The sequence below is a fragment of the Salmo salar genome, unplaced genomic scaffold (genome assembly GCF_905237065.1).
Source record: "Salmo salar unplaced genomic scaffold, Ssal_v3.1, whole genome shotgun sequence".
Classification (NCBI taxonomy): Eukaryota; Metazoa; Chordata; class Actinopteri; order Salmoniformes; family Salmonidae; genus Salmo; species Salmo salar.
Genome location: NW_025548733.1, coordinates 147,501 through 167,500, shown reverse-complemented (window position 1 = coordinate 167,500; position 20,000 = coordinate 147,501). Strand labels below are relative to the sequence as shown.

Sequence of the window (20,000 nt, the reverse complement as noted above, 5' to 3'; positions counted from 1 at the left end):
GATGAAGAGAGAGGGAGAGGGATGAAGGGAGAGGGATGGGAAGAGAGGGATGAAGAGAGCGGTAGAGGGATGAAGAGAGAGGGAGGGATGAAGAGAGTGTGGTCCCGTAGGACCCTTATCCACCATAAACACAGTTATAGCAGTAGTCCACTGTCTGGCCCAGTGCTTCCCTTCTTCTTATTGAAATAGGACATGGGAGATCCACGTTTTCATTTAGCAAGCTTGACAGCTAACGTCTCTCATTATGTGCTATATAAGAACTGACAACAGTCTAGCTAGCTACAGGGTCCAAAACGTCCTAAATGTCTTCATAGCAAAGACACTAGCTTATTACATAGTAAGAGGGGTGCACCTAGGCAGCTGTCAAAACTAGCAGGCTAGCTAACACGCTAGCTACCCTGTATTAGCTACCTAGCAACACAAGTCAGGTAGTTAGCTAACAACAGCTACAAAAACGTCAACACACATGGGAAGGGGGTTTAAAAAAAAGACTATTTTTTTACCATCTTGACAACTATTTGGGATCGACATTTGGCGTTAAAGGGCTTTTGTTTTGCTATCTGTCCAGAGGCCTTTGTTAACATCCGCGATATTTCCTGATCTGTTTCGCCGACATATTTTTACTTCGTAACGGGCATGATGTCGCACAATCACCGATAAACTTCCCCTTGAAAAGGGCCTCGCTTCTTTTTGTTTGTTGCTGCATCAGAAACGCAGACGGACTAGCTGACATTTCCTTACATGACAACTTGCAAAAATAAACAACCACAATTTTAATTTAACCTGATTTTATTTTTTATTTTATTTTAAAAAGCATAACGATTTGCTATAAGTGACCGTAAATAACAATACGGATATTTATCAAACCTCTTCGCTTTTCAGAACTTCTTTGAACTCCCGTTTGATCCTTTGGACCGCTATATTCGCCATGGCTCTGCCGTCTCCCTCCTTCCTGTAGCGGGATGTTACACCTGGGTGACTGGGTCGGTCCTCCGTCCACTCCTGTTGCTGTGTGGATATCTTCTGTCTGTCTCTCTCTCTCTCTCTCTCGCTCTCTGTCTCTCTCTGTTAGTCTCTTTATCTCTATCTCTCTGTCTCTCTCGTCGGTTTCATTCACTCTCCTTCTTTCTTTCCCTCTTCAAAAACTCAGTACTCCTTTCTTGAAAATGCGTGCCGTGGAGTCTGGAAACACGAACACAGTTTTGCCACAGAGAACTAAACGTTACTAGAAAATGTTTAGTCTGTGAAAGGTTGGTTTTGTGGAAATAGCTAGAAAGAGGAAAGGTTTTTGGTTTTTGTTGTTGTCAATCACTGCAGTTTTCCTCTGTTTAGAGTCCTGTGATGTGATGGGATGGTGTGAATACATAACTTTCTCATATGTAACTGTAAATAATATCACTATTCATATGTAACATTAATATGACTAAGAAGGTTATATTGGGCCCGTGTCAAAACACAATTGATAAATTGTAGCCGCACACAGTTTAGGAAATTCTCTCTCTGACACACACACAGTACATTGTCACTAATTCTCTCTGTCTGTCTGTCTGTCTGTCTGCGCTGTGTGTCTGTCTGCGCTGTCTGTCTGTCTGTCTGTCTGTCTGTCTGTCTGTCTGTGACACACACACAGTACATTGTCACTAATTCTCACTGTCTGTCTGTCTGTCTGTCTGTCTGTCTGTCTGTGCTGTCTGTCTGTCTGTCTGCGCTGTCTGTCTGTCTGTCTGTCTGTTGCGCTGTCTGTCTGTCTGTCTGCGCTGTCTGTCTGTCTGTGTGTCTGCGCTGTCTGTGTGTCTGCGCTGTCTGTCTGTCTGCGCTGTCTGTCTGTCTGTCTCTCTGTGCTACCAGTGTCCTGTATAATAGTTTGACCATGGTGGATGGTAAAATCACCATGGAGAAGACATCTCCAGCATCTTCCCTGTTGTTATGATCTGCTGAACAGGGATAGGCCTCTATGGGACACATTTTTTCCAGACATATCTGTCCTTTTGCGTCAACATGAATGGACTCTATTCAGGAAAATAAAGCCTTTTTTTTCTTCAAATCATTCACTTCAACATGAAGTCACATGAACATACTTTTCTGAGGCATTTGGGGGAAAGAGATGACACACAACGGAGTTAATCAGCAGATATTGATTTTGTTGTACACCTAACATGTACTGTCATCCTTCATAATATACTCCCATCTGTCACTGGGTGATTGATTGGTCCTGTATGGTTTGTTTACTTTCCGTAAGTCATCGCGTCTTAACTCGCTCCTGACTTTGATTGGCTGAAATGATATCCCGCTGGATATCTAAACCAATCGGAAGCCTGAGACAGTTGAAACGCTCCAGATGGGGGGAAAAAACCCAAAGGTTTCCACGTTACCACAGCCACAAAGTCAAAATTGGATATACTGTAAAGATGTATGAAAACAAAAAAATGATATCAAAATGCTATTTAAGGTTATGCATAAGATTAGCAGTTTGGTTAAGATTTAAAATACAATTTTAAGAAGAGAAATTGTAGAAAAAGTCGCGATTTAGGACTTTATGGCTGTGGTAACTAGTGACGACCAAAAAAAACGCGAGTTCTCGGTCTCCTCGGAGATCTCGCGTGATGTCCGTGACGTGGCTGTCTCGTACTGTATCAAAACACAGACAGGCAGAGCTCGGGGTCTTATCATCACTTCTCCGTTTTCTAACTAAAAAACGACCATTTCTATTGGACAGATTCCGGTAGGTCCCCTCCCGTTTCGTTTGTCTCCGTTTCAGAAACGTTTTGCAACAGAATTGGCATAATGAATGAGCCCCAGGAAATGTTTTACTGTACAGATGATATGAGTTTGGCCAGCGGTGGCTTTCTGATACCGTTGTCTACCGCCGGGAACGATAACAACAAGAGACATACATTCCCTGGACTCTGAAGCTGCGTGTGGATCAGTGTTCAGGTAAGTGTCGTCTCTTCTGTTACTTCAATAACACAGCAAAACGCAAATGTACTGGCAGGGCTGGGTAAAACTACTGAATCTGCAGGGTAGGTGGCATAAACACAACCACACGTAACGAATGGATTTTGATTAGAAATATGCATCAAAAGCTCCAATGCAAAGTTTACACCTCTATATTCTTTGAGTTATTACATAAAACTGATCAGAGAACCGAAGTCAAGCCGGAAAATAAAATTGTGGTGTGTGATGTAATATGGAGGACCTGACCAGCCAGTCTATTCCCTGTTTATGTCATGTAAACTCCCAACAAAAATGACTTCACTTCAAATTAAACCTTTTTTTGTTTTTTTGCATTCATACTACTGGTTTCAATTGAATTATCAGCCAACTTATAAGCAAATACTTTATGAATGTATAGTTACAAAATAAGTTTGCAATCTCGCTAGCCAACTATATCCTACTAATGCTATCCTTACTGTCTTTTAGTACTGTATGAACCAGTAGATAAACACTTAGCTTACAGCTACATTAAAGTTAACAAACTATATCCTACTAATGCTATCCTTACTATGTGTTAGTACTGTATGAACCAGTAGATAAACACTTAGCTTACAGCTACATTAAAGTTAAACGTTTTGAAATACATAACGCCATCTAACCATTTAACTGCATATACCAGTGACGTTATTTGTTATTTTAGCCCATTCTGCTTTTTTTCACTCCTTAATGAAATATGTCTACAGGACAACAGTTTGTTTCCTTATTTATTATTGTTCAGTAATACAAGACAGGAGGACTTTATCAGCCTTGGACATGCAGGTCCAGAGACTAGCTGTTTAACTAGTTACAGTTAGTCTGATATTGAACTGAAGAGTCCTAACTTTACTTCTTAAATGTTCTGTTAAAAGTGGGATTTGGCTCCTGAAGCCAAAAACCAGCTGAATACTCCCATCTAGACATGAAAACATGATCTATTGCGCTACGGTTCTAGAAACATAAATCCCCTTTTTAACTTTCACATCGTAATCATTTAACCAGTGTAACGTTACAAAGCAGTATTTTTGAGTGACATGTTGTGTCGTCTGTCTTCAGTTGACCCACAGGTGTTTAGAGGGTCGGATCATTCATTAGTACAGGTCGTCCACTCTGTCTGCTTTCTGTGAACAAGCTCTGTAACATGGAAATAAATACGGCAGTGTGGGAACTATAACCCTATACAAGTGTCTATCAATGTAACCTTTTGTTTTAAAAGTATTATTATTTCTAGCCGATATGAAAGATAAGGTCCTTTATGCTTTCAAAACCGTAGAGCAAGCGATGCCTGTTAAAGTTCAGACCGAGAGTCTCTTAACAAAACTCCCCCCTACAGAAGACGCTTTTGTTCAATGACTCTTATGTAATGGTACCGAAAATCATGAGTTAGCTAACAGGCTAAGCGTCTAACATTAGCTAACAGGCTAAGCGTCTAACATTGGCTAACAGGCTAAGCGTCTAACATTGGCTAACAGTCTAAGCATCTAACATTAGCTAACAGGCTAAGCATCTAACATTGGCTAACAGGCTAAGCATCTAACATTAGCTAACAGGCTAAGAGTCTAACATTAGCTAACAGGCTAAGAGTCTAACATTGGCTAACAGGCTAAGCGTCTAACATTGGCTAACAGGCTAAGCGTCTAACATTTGCTAACAGGCTAAGCGTCTAACATTTGCTAACAGGCTAAGCGTCTAACATTAGCTAACAGGCTAAGAGTCTAACATTAGCTAACAGGCTAAGCGTCTAACATTGGCTAACAGGCTAAGCGTCTAACATTTGCTAACAGGCTAAGCGTCTAACAGTTGCTAACAGGCTAAGCGTCTAACATTAGCTAACAGGCTAAGCGTCTAACATTAGCTAACAGGCTAAGCGTCTAACATTAGCTAACAGGCTAAGCGTCTAACATTTGCTAACAGGCTAAGCGTCTAACATTAGCTAACAGGCTAAGCATCTAACATTAGCTAACAGGCTAAGCATCTAACATTAGCTAACAGGCTAAGCATCTAACATTAGCTAACAGGCTAAGCATCTAACATTAGCTAACAGGCTAAGCATCTAACATTAGCTAACAGGCTTAGCATCTAACATTAGCTAACAGGCTAAGCGTCTAACATTAGCTAACAGGCTAAGCGTCTAACATTAGCTAACAGGCTAAGCGTCTAACATTAGCTAACAGGCTAAGCGTCTAACATTAGCTAACAGGCTAAGCGTCTAACATTAGCTAACAGGCTAAGCGTCTAACATTAGCTAACAGGCTAAGCGTCTAACATTAGCTAACAGGCTAAGCGTCTAACATTGGCTAACAGGCTAAGCGTCTAACATTGGCTAACAGGCTAAGCGTCTAACATTGGCTAACAGGCTAAGCGTCTAACATTGGCTAACAGGCTAAGCGTCTAACATTGGCTAACAGGCTAAGCGTCTAACAGTTGCTAACAGGCTAAGAGTCTAACATTGGCTAACAGGCTAAGAGTCTAACATTGGCTAACAGGCTAAGCGTCTAACATTGGCTAACAGGCTAAGCGTCTAACATTGGCTAACAGGCTAAGCGTCTAACATTGGCTAACAGGCTAAGCGTCTAACATTTGCTAACAGGCTAAGCGTCTAACATTTGCTAACAGGCTAAGCGTCTAACAGTTGCTAACAGGCTAAGCGTCTAACATTTGCTAACAGGCTAAGCGTCTAACATTTGCTAACAGGCTAAGCGTCTAACATTGGCTAACAGGCTAAGCGTCTAACATTGGCTAACAGGCTAAGCGTCTAACATTGGCTAACAGGCTAAGCGTCTAACATTAGCTAACAGGCTAAGCGTCTAACATTAGCTAACAGGCTAAGCGTCTAACATTAGCTAACAGGCTAAGCGTCTAACATTAGCTAACAGGCTAAGCGTCTAACATTAGCTAACACGCTAAGCGTCTAACATTAGCTAACAGGCTAAGCGTCTAACATTTGCTAACAGGCTAAGCGTCTAACATTGGCTAACAGGCTAAGCGTCTAACATTGGCTAACAGGCTAAGCGTCTAACATTGGCTAACAGGCTAAGCGTCTAACATTGGCTAACAGGCTAAGCGTCTAACATTTGCTAACAGGCTAAGCTTCTAACATTAGCTAACAGGCTAAGCGTCTAGCATTGGCTAACAGGCTAAGCGTCTAACATTGGCTAACAGGCTAAGCGTCTAACATTTGCTAACAGGCTAAGCGTCTAACATTTTGCGTTTTGTCTCACATCAGAGACTTTGTGTAATTTCACATTTCTACCTCGCCACTACATGGCCACTCCTCATTAGATGTGTCTCTGCTTTGCTTCTAGGGTGGCAATGTTTACCTAACTAGCTAGGTAACTATGTACTGACCAGGATGTGCTTTGTTTAACTGTAAACCATTTCCTCATTGCTTGTTATTTGGCCAAATGAATGAGAACCACGTCAGTGACGGTGTAAATAAGTTACACAACGTCCAAGTAAACATTCAAAGTGACCTTTATCTGTAGCCTCTCTGAGCTACTGCATCTGCCAAGAGGTCCGGGCATTTATGGCACAGGTAGCAATAGTGGGCCTGGTCAAAACTAGTGCATTAAATTGTTAACGGGGGGCGGTGCTATTTGGGATGTCAACAATGTTTCCTCTCTGGGGACTGTGGTGATTCATTCAGACCCAGTTGGTATCGGCAGAGTGAAGCAGCCTGGGAATACTGGTACGTTAAGAAGCAGTTTGTTTTGATATGTTATAGTGTCGCTGTGTGTGTGTGTGTTCTCATCCCAGGTGTGTGTGTGTGTGTGTTTTGTCAGGTGATCGTAATGGCGGAGGGAGGCTTTGACCCCTGTGAGTGCATCTGCCCCCAGGAGAACGCCATGAGACGACTCATCAACCTGGTAAGACTGTGTGTGTGTGTGTGTGTGTGATGGTGGAGAGAGATTCCATTTGTGTATCAGTCCAAGATGTCTCCATGTTTTCGGTGGAAGTACTTCTGTTTTAAGTTATAATGTTTTACTAACTTAAGGAGAGGAGAGACGGATACCTAGTCAGTTATATGAAATGTGTCTTCTGTATTTATCCCAAACCCCTGGGTACAGCGTGACTGCTTACTTACCCTCACCCTGATGGAGGGGTGCGCTTGTTCACCTCCCCTTAATAATACATTAGAAATAACATGACTGGAAGCTCCTAGGTTAGCCCATGCCTCTACCCATCCAGTGTTTTTACATTTGAGAGAGGGAGAGATTTACACATCGTTACAACACTGTATACAGACATAATATGACATTTGAAATGGCTTTATTCTTTTGGAACTTTTGTGAGTGTAAATGTTTACTGTTCATTTTTTTTATTGTTTATTACACTTTTGTTTATTATCTACTTCACTTACTTCGGCGATGTTAACATATGTTTCCCATGACAATAAAGCCCTTAAATTGAATTGAATTGAGAGAGAGAGAGAGAGAGAGCGCAAAGTAGAGGAATAGAAAAAGGAGAGAGACACAGGGAGAGAAGTAGAGAGAGAGAGGAGGGAGGGAGGAGTAAAGTGTGTGGGACTGTGGAGGCTCTGAGCCAGCAGCATATCCTGGATCCTGCTGTCTGTCTCTCTGTGTTTGTCTTGAGGACTGACAGACAGACACACAGACGGTTGCGTGCACAGATATCTCTCTCTCGCTCTCTGTCTCTCTCTCTCTGTCTCTCTCTCTCTCTCTCTCGCTCTCTCTCTCTCTCTCGCTCTCTCTCGCTCTCTCTCGCTCTCTCATCTCTGTCTCTCTCTCTCTCTCTCTCTCATATCTCTCTCTCTGTCTCTCTCTCTCATATCTCTCTCTCTGTCTCTCTCTCTCATATCTCTCTCTCTCTCTCTCTCATATCTCTCTCTCTCTCTCTCTCTCTCTCATATCTCTCTCTCTCTCTCTCTCTCTCTCTCTCTCTCTCTCTCTCTCTCTCTCTCTCATATCTCTCTCTCTCTCTCTCTCTCTCTCTCTCTCTCTCTCTCATATCTCTCTCTCTCTCTCTCTCTCTATATCTCTCTCTCTCTCTCTCTCTCATATCTCTCTCTCTCTCTCTCATATCTCTCTCTCTCTCTCTTCAAGGTAGTGATTAGAACGTTGCAACAATAGAATGCTGGGAGGCGGGGTTGTAAATCTTTTTTTTTTTAGAATGTGCTCTAGTCAGCCAGGCCATCTCATTGGTCCCTGTGTACAGGTGTGTCTATGTGGCCAGCTGTCATTGGTCCAGCACAACCACGAGAGTTTCCTCATTTGCCTACAGACAGAGCGGGACCTTAACCACGGCTTAGTCCTTTACTTCCTGGGAGATGTCCAATAGATACAGACCTATGATTTATATAGTACATATAGATACAGACCTATGTTATATAGTACATATAGATACAGACCTATGTTATATAGTACATATAGATACAGACCTATGTTATATAGTACATATAGATACAGACCTATGTTATATAGTACATATAGATACAGACCTATGATTTATATAGTACATATAGATACAGACCTATGATTTATATAGTACATATAGATACAGACCTATGATTTATATAGTACATATAGATACAGATCTATGATTTATAGTACATATAGATACAGACCTGTTATATAGTACATGTAGATACAGACCTATGATTTATATAGTACATATAGATACAGACCTATGTTGAGTTATATAGTACATATAGATACAGACCTATGTTATATAGTACATGTAGATACAGACCTATGTTGAGTTATATAGTACATATAGATACAGACCTATGTTATATAGTACATATAGATACAGACCTATGTTGAGTTATATAGTACATATAGATACAGACCTATGTTATATAGTACATATAGATACAGACCTATGTTATATAGTACATATAGATACAGACCTATGTTATATAGTACATATAGATACAGACCTATGTTATATAGTACATGTAGATACAGACCTATGTTATATAGTACATATAGATACAGACCTATGTTGAGTTATATAGTACATATAGATACAGACCTATGTTGAGTTATATAGAACGAACGATCCAGAACGCCGCAGCCCGTCTGGTGTTCAACCTTCCCAAGTTCTCTCACGTCACCCCGCTCCTCCGCTCTCTCCACTGGCTTCCAGTTGAAGCTCGCATCCGCTACAAGACCATGGTGCTTGCCTACGGAGCTGTGAGGGGAACGGCACCTCCGTACCTTCAGGCTCTGATCAGGCCCTACACCCAAACAAGGGCACTGCGTTCATCCACCTCTGGCCTGCTCGCCTCCCTACCTCTGAGGAAGCACAGTTCCCGCTCAGCCCAGTCAAAACTGTTCGCTGCTCTGGCACCCCAATGGTGGAACAAGCTCCCTCACGACGCCAGGACAGCGGAGTCAATCACCACCTTCCGGAGACACCTGAAACCCCACCTCTTCAAGGAATACCTGGGATAGGATAAAGTAATCCTTCTAACCCCCCCCCTTAAAAGATTTAGATGCACTATTGTAAAGTGGTTGTTCCACTGGATATCATAAGGTGAATGCACCAATTTGTAAGTCGCTCTGGATAAGAGCGTCTGCTAAATGACTTAAATGTAATGTAAATATAGTACATATAGATACAGACCTATGATTTATATAGTACATATAGATACAGACCTATGTTATATAGTATATATAGATACAGACCTGTTATATAGTACATATACACTACATGTTCAAAAGTTTGGGAGTCACTTAGAAATGTCCTTGTTTTTGAAAGAAAAGCAAATTGTTTGTCCATTAAAATAACATTAAATTGATCAGAAATACAGTGTCGACGTTGTTAATGTTGTAAATGACTATTGTAGCTGGAAACGGCTGATTTTTAATATGGAATATCTACATAGGCGAACAGAGGCCCATTATCAGCAACCATCACTCCTGTGTTCCAATGGCACGTTGTGTTAGCTAATCCAAGATTATCATTTTAAAAGGCTAATTGATCATTAGAAAACCCTTTTTGCAATTATGTTAGCACAGCTGAAAACTGTTGTTCTGATTTCAAGAAGCAATAAAACTGGCCTTCTTTAGACTCGTTGAGTATCTGGAGCATCAGCATTTTTGGGTTGGATTACAGGCTCAAAATGGCCAGAAACAAAGAACTTTCTTCTGAAACTCGTCAGTCTATTCTTGTTCTGAGAAATGAAGGCTATTCCATGTGAGAAATTACCAATAAACTGAAGATATCATACAAACGCTGTGTACTACTCCCTTCACAGAACAGCACAAACTGGCTCTAACCAGAACAGAAAGAGGAGTGGGAGGCCCCAGTGCACAACTGAGCAAGAGGACAAGTACATTAGAGTCTCTAGTTTGAGAAACGGACGCCTCACAAAGTCCTCAACTGGCAGCTTCATTAAATATTACCCACAAAACACCAGTCTCAACGTCAACAGTGAAGAGGCGACTCCGGGATGCTGGCCTTCTAGGCAGAGTTCCTCTGTCCAGTGTCTGTGTTCTTTTGCCCATCTTAATCTTGTATTTTTATTGGCCAGTCTGAGATATGGCTTTATCTTTGCAACTCTGCCTAGAAGGTCAGAATCCCGGAGTTTTAGTTTTGTGTTCCTTGAAGAGGGCGAAAGCTGCCAGACAACTTCCACTATCTCATAGGAATTGAATGATTCATTGAAAACCACAAGGTCTCTCTGCCTGTCTCTCTGTCTGCCTGTCTCTCTGCTTGTCTCTCTGTCTGCCTCTCTGTCTGCCTGTATCTCTGCTTGTCTCTCTGCCTGTCTCTCTGTCTGCCTGTCTCTCTGCTTGTCTCTCTGTCTGCCTCTCTGTCTGCCTGTCTCTCTGCTTGTCTCTCTCTCTGCCTGTCTCTCTGCTTGTCTCTCTGTCTGCCTGTCTCTCTGCTTGTCTCTCTGTCTGCCTCTCTGTCTGCCTGTCTCTCTGCCTGTCTCTCTGTCTGCCTCTCTGTCTGCCTGTCTCTCTGTCTGCCTCTCTGTCTGCCTGTATCTCTGCTTGTCTCTCTGTCTGCCTCTCTGTCTGCCTGTATCTCTGCTTGTCTCTCTGTCTGCCTCTCTGTCTGCCTGTCTCTCTGCTTGTCTCTCTGTCTGCCTGTCTCTCTGCTTGTCTCTCTCTCTGCCTGTCTCTCTGCTTGTCTCTCTGTCTGCCTGTCTCTCTGCTTGTCTCTCTCTCTGCCTGTCTCTCTGCTTGTCTCTCTGTCTGCCTGTCTCTCTGCTTGTCTCTCTCTCTGCCTGTCTCTCTGCTTGTCTCTCTGTCTGCCTGTCTCTCTGTCTGCCTCTCTGTCTGCCTGTCTCTCTGCTTGTCTCTCTGTCTGCCTGTCTCTCTGCTTGTCTCTCTGTCTGCCTGTCTCTCTGCTTGTCTCTCTGTCTGCCTGTCTCTCTGCTTGTCTCTCTGTCTGCCTGTCTCTCTGCTTGTCTCTCTGTCTGCCTGTCTCTCTGCTTGTCTCTCTGTCTGGTCTAATAAGGACATAACCAACATGATCTGTAAACTCATGTTCTTTCTCTCTCTCTCTCTCTATCCTCCTGTGTTCTTGTCCTCCAGCTACGTCAGTCTCAGTCCTACTGTACAGACACAGAGTGCCCTCAGGACAGTATGTATGCTTTTCTATCACCACACACTGACCCACATTAAGCCTAGTGCTGGTCTAAACAACACTTTCAGTGGAGATACACACTTTGTCTTTTTTCTCGTGTCGATACACCATCCAGCCAAGTGGTTATTAGTGTGTGTGTCTGTCTCTGTGTCCCTCCAGCGCCAGGACCCAGTGGCTCAGTAGGAGGTGGAGACCTGACTGTCCCCATGGTTCTGATGGGCTGGATGGTTCTGGTTCTGCTCCTCTTCCTCTTCAGACCCAACAGCCTCAGAGGATCCACAGCACCGCCTGCCGGAAAACCTACTGGACCTCACAGTGTAGGTATGGAGGGAGGAGGAGGTATAGAGGGAATCTACTGGACCTCAGTGTAGGTATGGAGGGAGGAGGAGGTATAGAGGGAACCTACTGGACCTCACAGTGTAGGTATGGAGGGAGGAGGAGGTATAGAGGGAACCTACTGGACCTCACAGTGTAGGTATGGAGGGAGGAGGAGGTATAGAGGGAACCTACTGGACCTCAGTGTAGGTATGGAGGGAGGAGGAGGGAACCTACTGGACCTCACAGTGTAGGTATGGAGGGAGGAGGAGGTATAGAGGGAACCTACTGGACCTCACAGTGTAGGTATGGAGGGAGGAGGAGGGAACCTACTGGACCTCACAGTGTAGGTATGGAGGGAGGAGGAGGGAACCTACTGGACCTCACAGTGTAGGTATGGAGGGAGGAGGAGGTTGAGGGAACCTACTGGACCTCACAGTGTAGGTATGGAGGGAGGAGGAGGTATAGAGGGAACCTACTGGACCTCACAGTGTAGGTATGGAGGGAGGAGGAGGGAACCTACTGGACCTCACAGTGTAGGTATGGAGGGAGGAGGAGGGAACCTACTGGACCTCACAGTGTAGGTATGGAGGGAGGAGGAGGGAACCTACTGGACCTCACAGTGTAGGTATGGAGGAGGAGGAGGTATGAGGGAACCTACTGGACCTCACAGTGTAGGTATGGAGGGAGTAGGAGGGAATCTACTGGACCTCACAGTGTAGGTATGGAGGGAGGAGGAGGTATAGAGGGAACCTACTGGACCTCACAGTGTAGGTATGGAGGGAGGAGGAGGGAACCTACTGGACCTCACAGTGTAGGTATGGAGGGAGGAGGAGGTATAGAGGGAACCTACTGGACCTCACAGTGTAGGTATGGAGGGAGGAGGAGGGAACCTATTGGACCTCACAGTGTAGGTATGGAGGGAGGAGGAGGGAACCTACTGGACCTCACAGTGTAGGTATGGAGGGAGGAGGAGGGAACCTACTGGACCTCACAGTGTAGGTATGGAGGGAGGAGGAGGGAATCTACTGGACCTCACAGTGTAGGTATGGAGGGAGGAGGAGGGAACCTACTGGACCTCACAGTGTAGGTATGGAGGGAGGAGGAGGGAACCTACTGGACCTCACAGTGTAGGTATGGAGGGAGGAGGAGGGAACCTACTGGACCTCACAGTGTAGGTATGGCGGGAGGAGGAGGGAACCTACTGGACCTCACAGTGTAGGTATGGAGGGGAGGAGGAGGTATAGAGGGAACCTACTGGACCTCACGTGTAGGTATGGAGGGAGGAGGAGGGAATCTACTGGACCTCACAGTGTAGGTATGGAGGGAGGAGGAGGGAATCTACTGGACCTCACAGTGTAGGTATGGAGGGAGGAGGAGGGAACCTATTGGACCTCACAGTGTAGGTATGGAGGGAGGAGGAGGTATAGAGGGAACCTACTGGACCTCACAGTGTAGGTATGGAGGGAGGAGGAGGGAACCTACTGGACCTCACAGTGTAGGTATGGAGGGAGGAGGAGGTATAGAGGGGAATCTACTGGACCTCACAGTGTAGGTATGGAGGGAGGAGGAGGGAACCTACTGGACCTCACAGTGTAGGTATGGAGGGAGGAGGAGGTATAGAGGGAATCTACTGGACCTCACAGTGTAGGTATGGAGGGAGGAGGAGGGAACCTACTGGACCTCACAGTGTAGGTATGGAGGGAGGAGGAGGGAATCTACTGGACCTCACAGTGTAGGTATGGAGGGAGGAGGAGGGAACCTACTGGACCTCACAGTGTAGGTATGGAGGGAGGAGGAGGTATAGAGGGAATCTACTGGACCTCACAGTGTAGGTATGGAGGGAGGAGGAGGTATAGAGGGAACCTACTGGACCTCACAGTGTAGGTATGGAGGGAGGAGGAGGGAATCTACTGGACCTCACAGTGTAGGTATGGAGGGAGGAGGAGGGAATCTACTGGACCTCACAGTGTAGGTATGGAGGGAGGAGGAGGTATAGAGGGAACCTACTGGACCTCACAGTGTAGGTATGGAGGGAGGAGGAGGGAATCTACTGGACCTCACAGTGTAGGTATGGAGGGAGGAGGAGGGAACCTACTGGACCTCACAGTGTAGGTATGGAGGGAGGAGGAGGGAATCTACTGGACCTCACAGTGTAGGTATGGAGGGAGGAGGAGGTATAGAGGGAACCTACTGGACCTCACAGTGTAGGTATGGAGGGAGGAGGAGGGAATCTACTGGACCTCACAGTGTAGGTATGGAGGGAGGAGGAGGGGAACCTACTGGACCTCACAGTGTAGGTATGGAGGGAGGAGGAGGTATAGAGGGAACCTACTGGACCTCACAGTGTAGGTATGGAGGGAGTAGGAGGGAATCTACTGGACCTCACAGTGTAGGTATGGAGGGAGGAGGAGGTATAGAGGGAACCTACTGGACCTCACAGTGTAGGTATGGAGGGAGTAGGAGGGAATCTACTGGACCTCACAGTGTAGGTATGGAGGGAGGAGGAGGGAACCTACTGGACCTCACAGTGTAGGTATGGAGGGAGGAGGAGGTATAGAGGGAATCTACTGGACCACACAGTGTAGGTATGGAGGGAGGAGGAGGGAACCTACTGGACCTCACAGTGTAGGTATGGAGGGAGGAGGAGGGAACCTACTGGACCTCACAGTGTAGGTATGGAGGGAGGAGGAGGGAACCTACTGGACCTCACAGTGTAGGTATGGAGGGAGGAGGAGGTATAGAGGGAACCTACTGGACCTCACAGTGTAGGTATGGAGGGAGGAGGAGGGAACCTACTGGACCTCACAGTGTAGGTATGGAGGGAGGAGGAGGTATAGAGGGAACCTACTGGACCTCACAGTGTAGGTATGGAGGGAGGAGGAGGGAACCTACTGGACCTCACAGTGTAGGTATGGAGGGAGGAGGAGGGGAATCTACTGGACCTCACAGTGTAGGTATGGAGGGAGGAGGAGGGAACCTACTGGACCTCACAGTGTAGGTATGGAGGGAGGAGGAGGTATAGAGGGAACCTACTGGACCTCACAGTGTAGGTATGGAGGGAGGAGGAGGGAACCTACTGGACCTCACAGTGTAGGTATGGAGGGAGGAGGAGGGAACCTACTGGACCTCACAGTGTAGGTATGGAGGGAGGAGGAGGGAACCTACTGGACCTCACAGTGTAGGTATGGAGGGAGGAGGAGGGAATCTACTGGACCTCACAGTGTAGGTATGGAGGGAGGAGGAGGGAACCTACTGGACCTCACAGTGTAGGTATGGAGGGAGGAGGAGGGAACCTACTGGACCTCACAGTGTAGGTATGGAGGGAGGAGGTGGTATAGAGGGAACCTACTGGACCTCACAGTGTAGGTATGGAGGGAGGTGGAGGTATAGAGGGAACCTACTGGACCTCACAGTGTAGGTATGGAGGGAGGAGGAGGTATAGAGGGAATCTACTGGACCTCACAGTGTAGGTATGGAGGGAGGAGGAGGGGAATCTACTGGACCTCACAGTGTAGGTATGGAGGGAGGAGGAGGGAACCTACTGGACCTCACAGTGTAGGTATGGAGGGAGGAGGAGGGAACCTACTGGACCTCACAGTGTAGGTATGGAGGGAGGAGGAGGTATAGAGGGAACCTACTGGACCTCACAGTGTAGGTATGGAGGGAGGAGGAGGGAACCTACTGGACCTCACAGTGTAGGTATGGAGGGAGGAGGAGGGAATCTACTGGACCTCACAGTGTAGGTATGGAGGGAGTAGGAGGGAATCTACTGGACCTCACAGTGTAGGTATGGAGGGAGTAGGAGGGAATCTACTGGACCTCACAGTGTAGGTATGGAGGGAGGAGGAGGGAACCTACTGGACCTCACAGTGTAGGTATGGAGGGAGGAGAAGGGAACCTACTGGACCTCACAGTGTAGGTATGGAGGGAGGAGGAGGTATAGAGGGAATCTACTGGACCTCACAGTGTAGGTATGGAGGGAGGAGGAGGTATAGAGGGAACCTACTGGACCTCACAGTGTAGGTATGGAGGGAGGAGGAGGGAACCTATTGGACCTCACAGTGTAGGTATGGAGGGAGGAGGAGGTATAGAGGGAACCTACTGGACCTCACAGTGTAGGTATGGAGGGAGGAGGAGGGAACCTACTGGACCTCACAGTGTAGGTATGGAGGGAGGAGGAGGGAATCTACTGGACCTCACAGTGTAGGTATGGCGGGAGGAGGAGGGAACCTACTGGACCTCACAGTGTAGGTATGGAGGGAGGAGGAGGGAATCTACTGGACCTCACAGTGTAGGTATGGAGGGAGGAGGAGGGAATCTACTGGACCTCACAGTGTAGGTATGGAGGGAGGAGGAGGTATAGAGGGAACCTACTGGACCTCACAGTGTAGGTATGGAGGGAGGAGGAGGTATAGAGGGAACCTACTGGACCTCACAGTGTAGGTATGGAGGGAGGAGGAGGTATAGAGGGAACCTACTGGACCTCACAGTGTAGGTATGGAGGGAGGAGGAGGGAATCTACTGGACCTCACAGTGTAGGTATGGAGGGAGGAGGAGGAAAACCTACTGGACCTCACAGTGTAGGTATGGAGGGAGGAGGAGGTATAGAGGGAACCTACTGGACCTCACAGTGTAGGTATGGAGGGAGGAGGAGGTATAGAGGGAACCTACTGCACCTCACAGTGTAGGTATGGAGGGAGGAGGAGGGAACCTACTGGACCTCACAGTGTAGGTATGGAGGGAGGAGGAGGTATAGAGGGAACCTACTGGACCTCACAGTGTAGGTATGGAGGGAGGAGGAGGGAATCTACTGGACCTCACAGTGTAGGTATGGAGGGAGGAGGAGGGAATCTACTGGACCTCACAGTGTAGGTATGGAGGGAGGAGGAGGGAACCTACTGGACCTCACAGTGTAGGTATGGAGGGAGGAGGAGGGAATCTACTGGACCTCACAGTGTAGGTATGGAGGGAGGAGGAGGTATAGAGGGAACCTACTGGACCTCACAGTGTAGGTATGGAAGGAGGAGGAGGGAATCTACTGGACCTCACAGTGTAGGTATGGAGGGAGGAGGAGGGAACCTACTGGACCTCACAGTGTAGGTATGGAGGAGGGAACCTACTGGACCTCACAGTGTAGGTATGGAGGGAGGAGGAGGGAACCTACTGGACCTCACAGTGTAGGTATGGAGGGAGGAGGAGGGAACCTACTGGACCTCACAGTGTAGGTATGGAGGGAGGAGGAGGTATAGAGGGAACCTACTGGACCTCAGTGTAGGTATGGAGGGAGGAGGAGGGAACCTACTGGACCTCACAGTGTAGGTATGGAGGGAGGAGGAGGGAATCTACTGGACCTCACAGTGTAGGTATGGAGGGAGGAGGAGGAAAACCTACTGGACCTCACAGTGTAGGTATGGAGGGAGGAGGAGGTATAGAGGGAACCTACTGGACCTCACAGTGTAGGTATGGAGGGAGGAGGAGGGAACCTATTGGACCTCACACTGTAGGTATGGAGGGAGGAGGAGGTATAGAGGGAACCTACTGGACCTCACAGTGTAGGTATGGAGGGAGGAGGAGGGAACCTACTGGACCTCACAGTGTAGGTATGGAGGGAGGAGGAGGGAATCTACTGGACCTCACAGTGTAGGTATGGAGGGGAGGAGGAGGGAACCTACTGGACCTCACAGTGTAGGTATGGAGGGAGGAGGGGAATCTACTGGACCTCACAGTGTAGGTATGGAGGGAGGAGGAGGTATAGAGGGAACCTACTGGACCTCACAGTGTAGGTATGGAGGGAGGAGGAGGGAACCTACTGGACCTCACAGTGTAGGTATGGAGGGGAGGAGGAGGTATAGAGGGAATCTACTGGACCTCACAGTGTAGGTATGGAGGGAGGAGGAGGTATAGAGGGAACCTACTGGACCTCACAGTGTAGGTATGGAGGGAGGAGGAGGGAACCTACTGGACCTCACAGTGTAGGTATGGAGGGAGGAGGAGGTATAGAGGGAATCTACTGGACCTCACAGTGTAGGTATGGAGGGAGGAGGAGGTATAGAGGGAATCTACTGGACCTCACAGTGTAGGTATGGAGGGAGGAGGAGGTATAGAGGGAATCTACTGGACCTCACAGTGTAGGTATGGAGGGAGGAGGAGGGAACCTATTGGACCTCACAGTGTAGTTATGGAGGGAGGAGGAGGTATAGAGGGAATCTACTGGACCTCACAGTGTAGGTATGGAGGGAGGAGGAGGGAACCTATTGGACCTCACAGTGTAGGTATGGAGGGAGGAGGAGGTATAGAGGGAATCTACTGGACCTCACAGTGTAGGTATGGAGGGAGGAGGAGGGAACCTATTGGACCTCACAGTGTAGTTATGGAGGGAGGAGGAGGTATAGAGGGAATCTACTGGACCTCACAGTGTAGGTATGGAGGGAGGAGGAGGGAACCTACTGGACCTCACAGTGTAGGTATGGAGGGAGGAGGAGGTATAGAGGGAACCTACTGGACCCCACAACGTACGTATAGAGGGATCCTATTGAACCTCACAACGTTCGTATAGAGGGATCCTATTGGACCCCACAATGTACATATAGAGGGAGGAGGAGGGATAGAGGGAGGAGGAGGGATAGAGGGTGGATGGAGAAGAGGAGGGTGGATGGAGAAGAGGAGGGGGGATGGAGAAGCGGAGGGTGGATGGAGAAGAGGAGGGGGGATGGAGAAGCGGAGGGTGGATGGAGAAGAGGAGGGGGGATGAAGAAGAGGAGGGTGATTGGAGAAGAGGAGGGTGATTGGAGAAGAGGAGGGTGGATGAAGAAGAGGAGGGTGGATGGAGAAGCGGAGGGTGGATGAAGAAGAGGAGGGTGGATGAAGAAGAGGAGGGTGGATGGAGAAGCGGAGGGTGGATGAAGAAGAGGAGGGTGGATGAAGAAGAGGAGGGTGGATGGAGAAGCGGAGGGTGGATGAAGAAGAGGAGGGTGGATGAAGAAGAGGAGGGTGGATGGAGAAGCGGAGGGGGATGAAGAAGAGGAGGGTGGATGGATGGAGAAGCGGAGGGTGGATGGAGAAGAGGAGGGGGGATGGAGAAGCGGAGGGTGGATGGAGAAGAGGAGGGGGATGGAGAAGCGGAGGGGGGATGGAGAAGCGGAGGGTGGATGGAGAAGAGGAGGGGGATGAAGAAGAGGAGGGTGGATGGAGAAGAGGAGGGTGGATGGAGAAGAGGAGGGTGGATGAAGAAGAGGAGGGTGGATGAAGAAGAGGAGGGTGGATGAAGAAGAGGAGGGTGGATGGAGAAGAGGAGGGTGGATGGAGAAGAGGAGGGTGGATGAAGAGGAGGGTGGATGAAGAAGAGGAGGGTGGATGGAGAAGCGGAGGGTGGATGGAGAAGCGGAGGGTGGATGAAGAAGAGGAGGGTGGATGAAGAAGAGGAGGGTGGATGGAGAAGCGGAGGGGGGATGAAGAAGAGGAGGGTGGATGGAGGAGAGGAGGGTGGATGGATGGAGAAGCGGAGGGTGGATGGAGAAGCGGAGGGTGGATGGAGGAGAGGAGGGTGGATGGAGGAGAGGAGGGTGGATGGAGAAGCGGAGGGTGGATGGAGAAGCGGAGGGGGGATGAAGAAGAGGAGGGTGGATGAAAGGATGGTTTTGATATTGTTTTATGTATTTGTTTGTTTGTTTACCGTTGTTCCTCCGGTGTTGTTGTGTTTTAACAGAGTCGTGACCAGGAGCCCCCATCTCCCCCGGTGGACTAGCAACGGAACCAAACGGAACCACCAGCCGTTCTGCCGTTCTACGTTGGTACCCGGAAACCCAACAGCTTACTGCGACCTCTGACCCCTGTACATCAACATGTATTTCCTGTATAGTGCACTACTTTTGACCAGAGCCCTATGGGAATTAGTCTTGTCAGAATTAGTGCATTACATATGGCTCTAGTCAGAATTAGTCTAGTCAGAATTAGTGCATTACATAGGGCTCTAGTCAGAATTAGTGCACTACATAGATTAAGGTGCAATTTGGGACGCAGACATTATTTTGCTATGGTCAACTAGCTAGTCACTAGTCATCTAGTTTATTGATTGGTCTGATCAACTAGCTAGTCACTAGTCATCTAGTTTATTGGGGGGGATAGAATCACTTAGCAACAAGAAGGGGGAG

At 47.5% G+C, this 20,000-nt stretch overlaps 2 protein-coding genes across 8 annotated transcripts in view; one reads left to right on the top strand and one right to left on the bottom strand.

Annotated features, from left to right (window-relative positions):
* LOC106596414 (ubiquitin-conjugating enzyme E2 K) overlaps window positions 1-1,195 on the bottom strand; it is an 8,506-nt gene extending 7,311 nt beyond the window's left edge. The window contains exon 1 of one of the 4 annotated variants that reach the window (XM_045712721.1): window positions 868-1,195. In XM_045712721.1, the coding sequence (XP_045568677.1) occupies window positions 868-930 (63 nt within the window). In that variant the 5' untranslated portion in view covers window positions 931-1,195. Of the gene's footprint in view, window positions 1-503; window positions 786-867 lie in introns of those variants that run through there. The other 3 variants (XM_045712722.1, XM_045712719.1, XM_045712720.1) reach the window with 3 other exon arrangements.
* A 1,411-nt stretch (window positions 1,196-2,606) lies between these two features.
* The window catches only part of LOC106599908 (small integral membrane protein 14-like), a 17,694-nt gene continuing 300 nt past the window's right edge, over window positions 2,607-20,000 (top strand). The window contains exons 1-6 of one of the 4 annotated variants that reach the window (XM_045712709.1): window positions 2,607-2,722; window positions 2,819-2,934; window positions 6,753-6,836; window positions 11,481-11,529; window positions 11,692-11,853; window positions 19,556-20,000. The exon at window positions 19,556-20,000 is cut by the window's right edge and continues 300 nt beyond it. In XM_045712709.1, coding sequence (XP_045568665.1) covers window positions 6,762-6,836; window positions 11,481-11,529; window positions 11,692-11,853; window positions 19,556-19,563 — 294 coding nt within the window. In that variant the 5' untranslated portion in view covers window positions 2,607-2,722; window positions 2,819-2,934; window positions 6,753-6,761 and the 3' untranslated portion in view covers window positions 19,564-20,000. Of the gene's footprint in view, window positions 2,935-6,361; window positions 6,659-6,752; window positions 6,837-11,480; window positions 11,530-11,691; window positions 11,854-19,555 lie in introns of those variants that run through there. The other 3 variants (XM_045712706.1, XM_045712708.1, XM_045712707.1) reach the window with 3 other exon arrangements.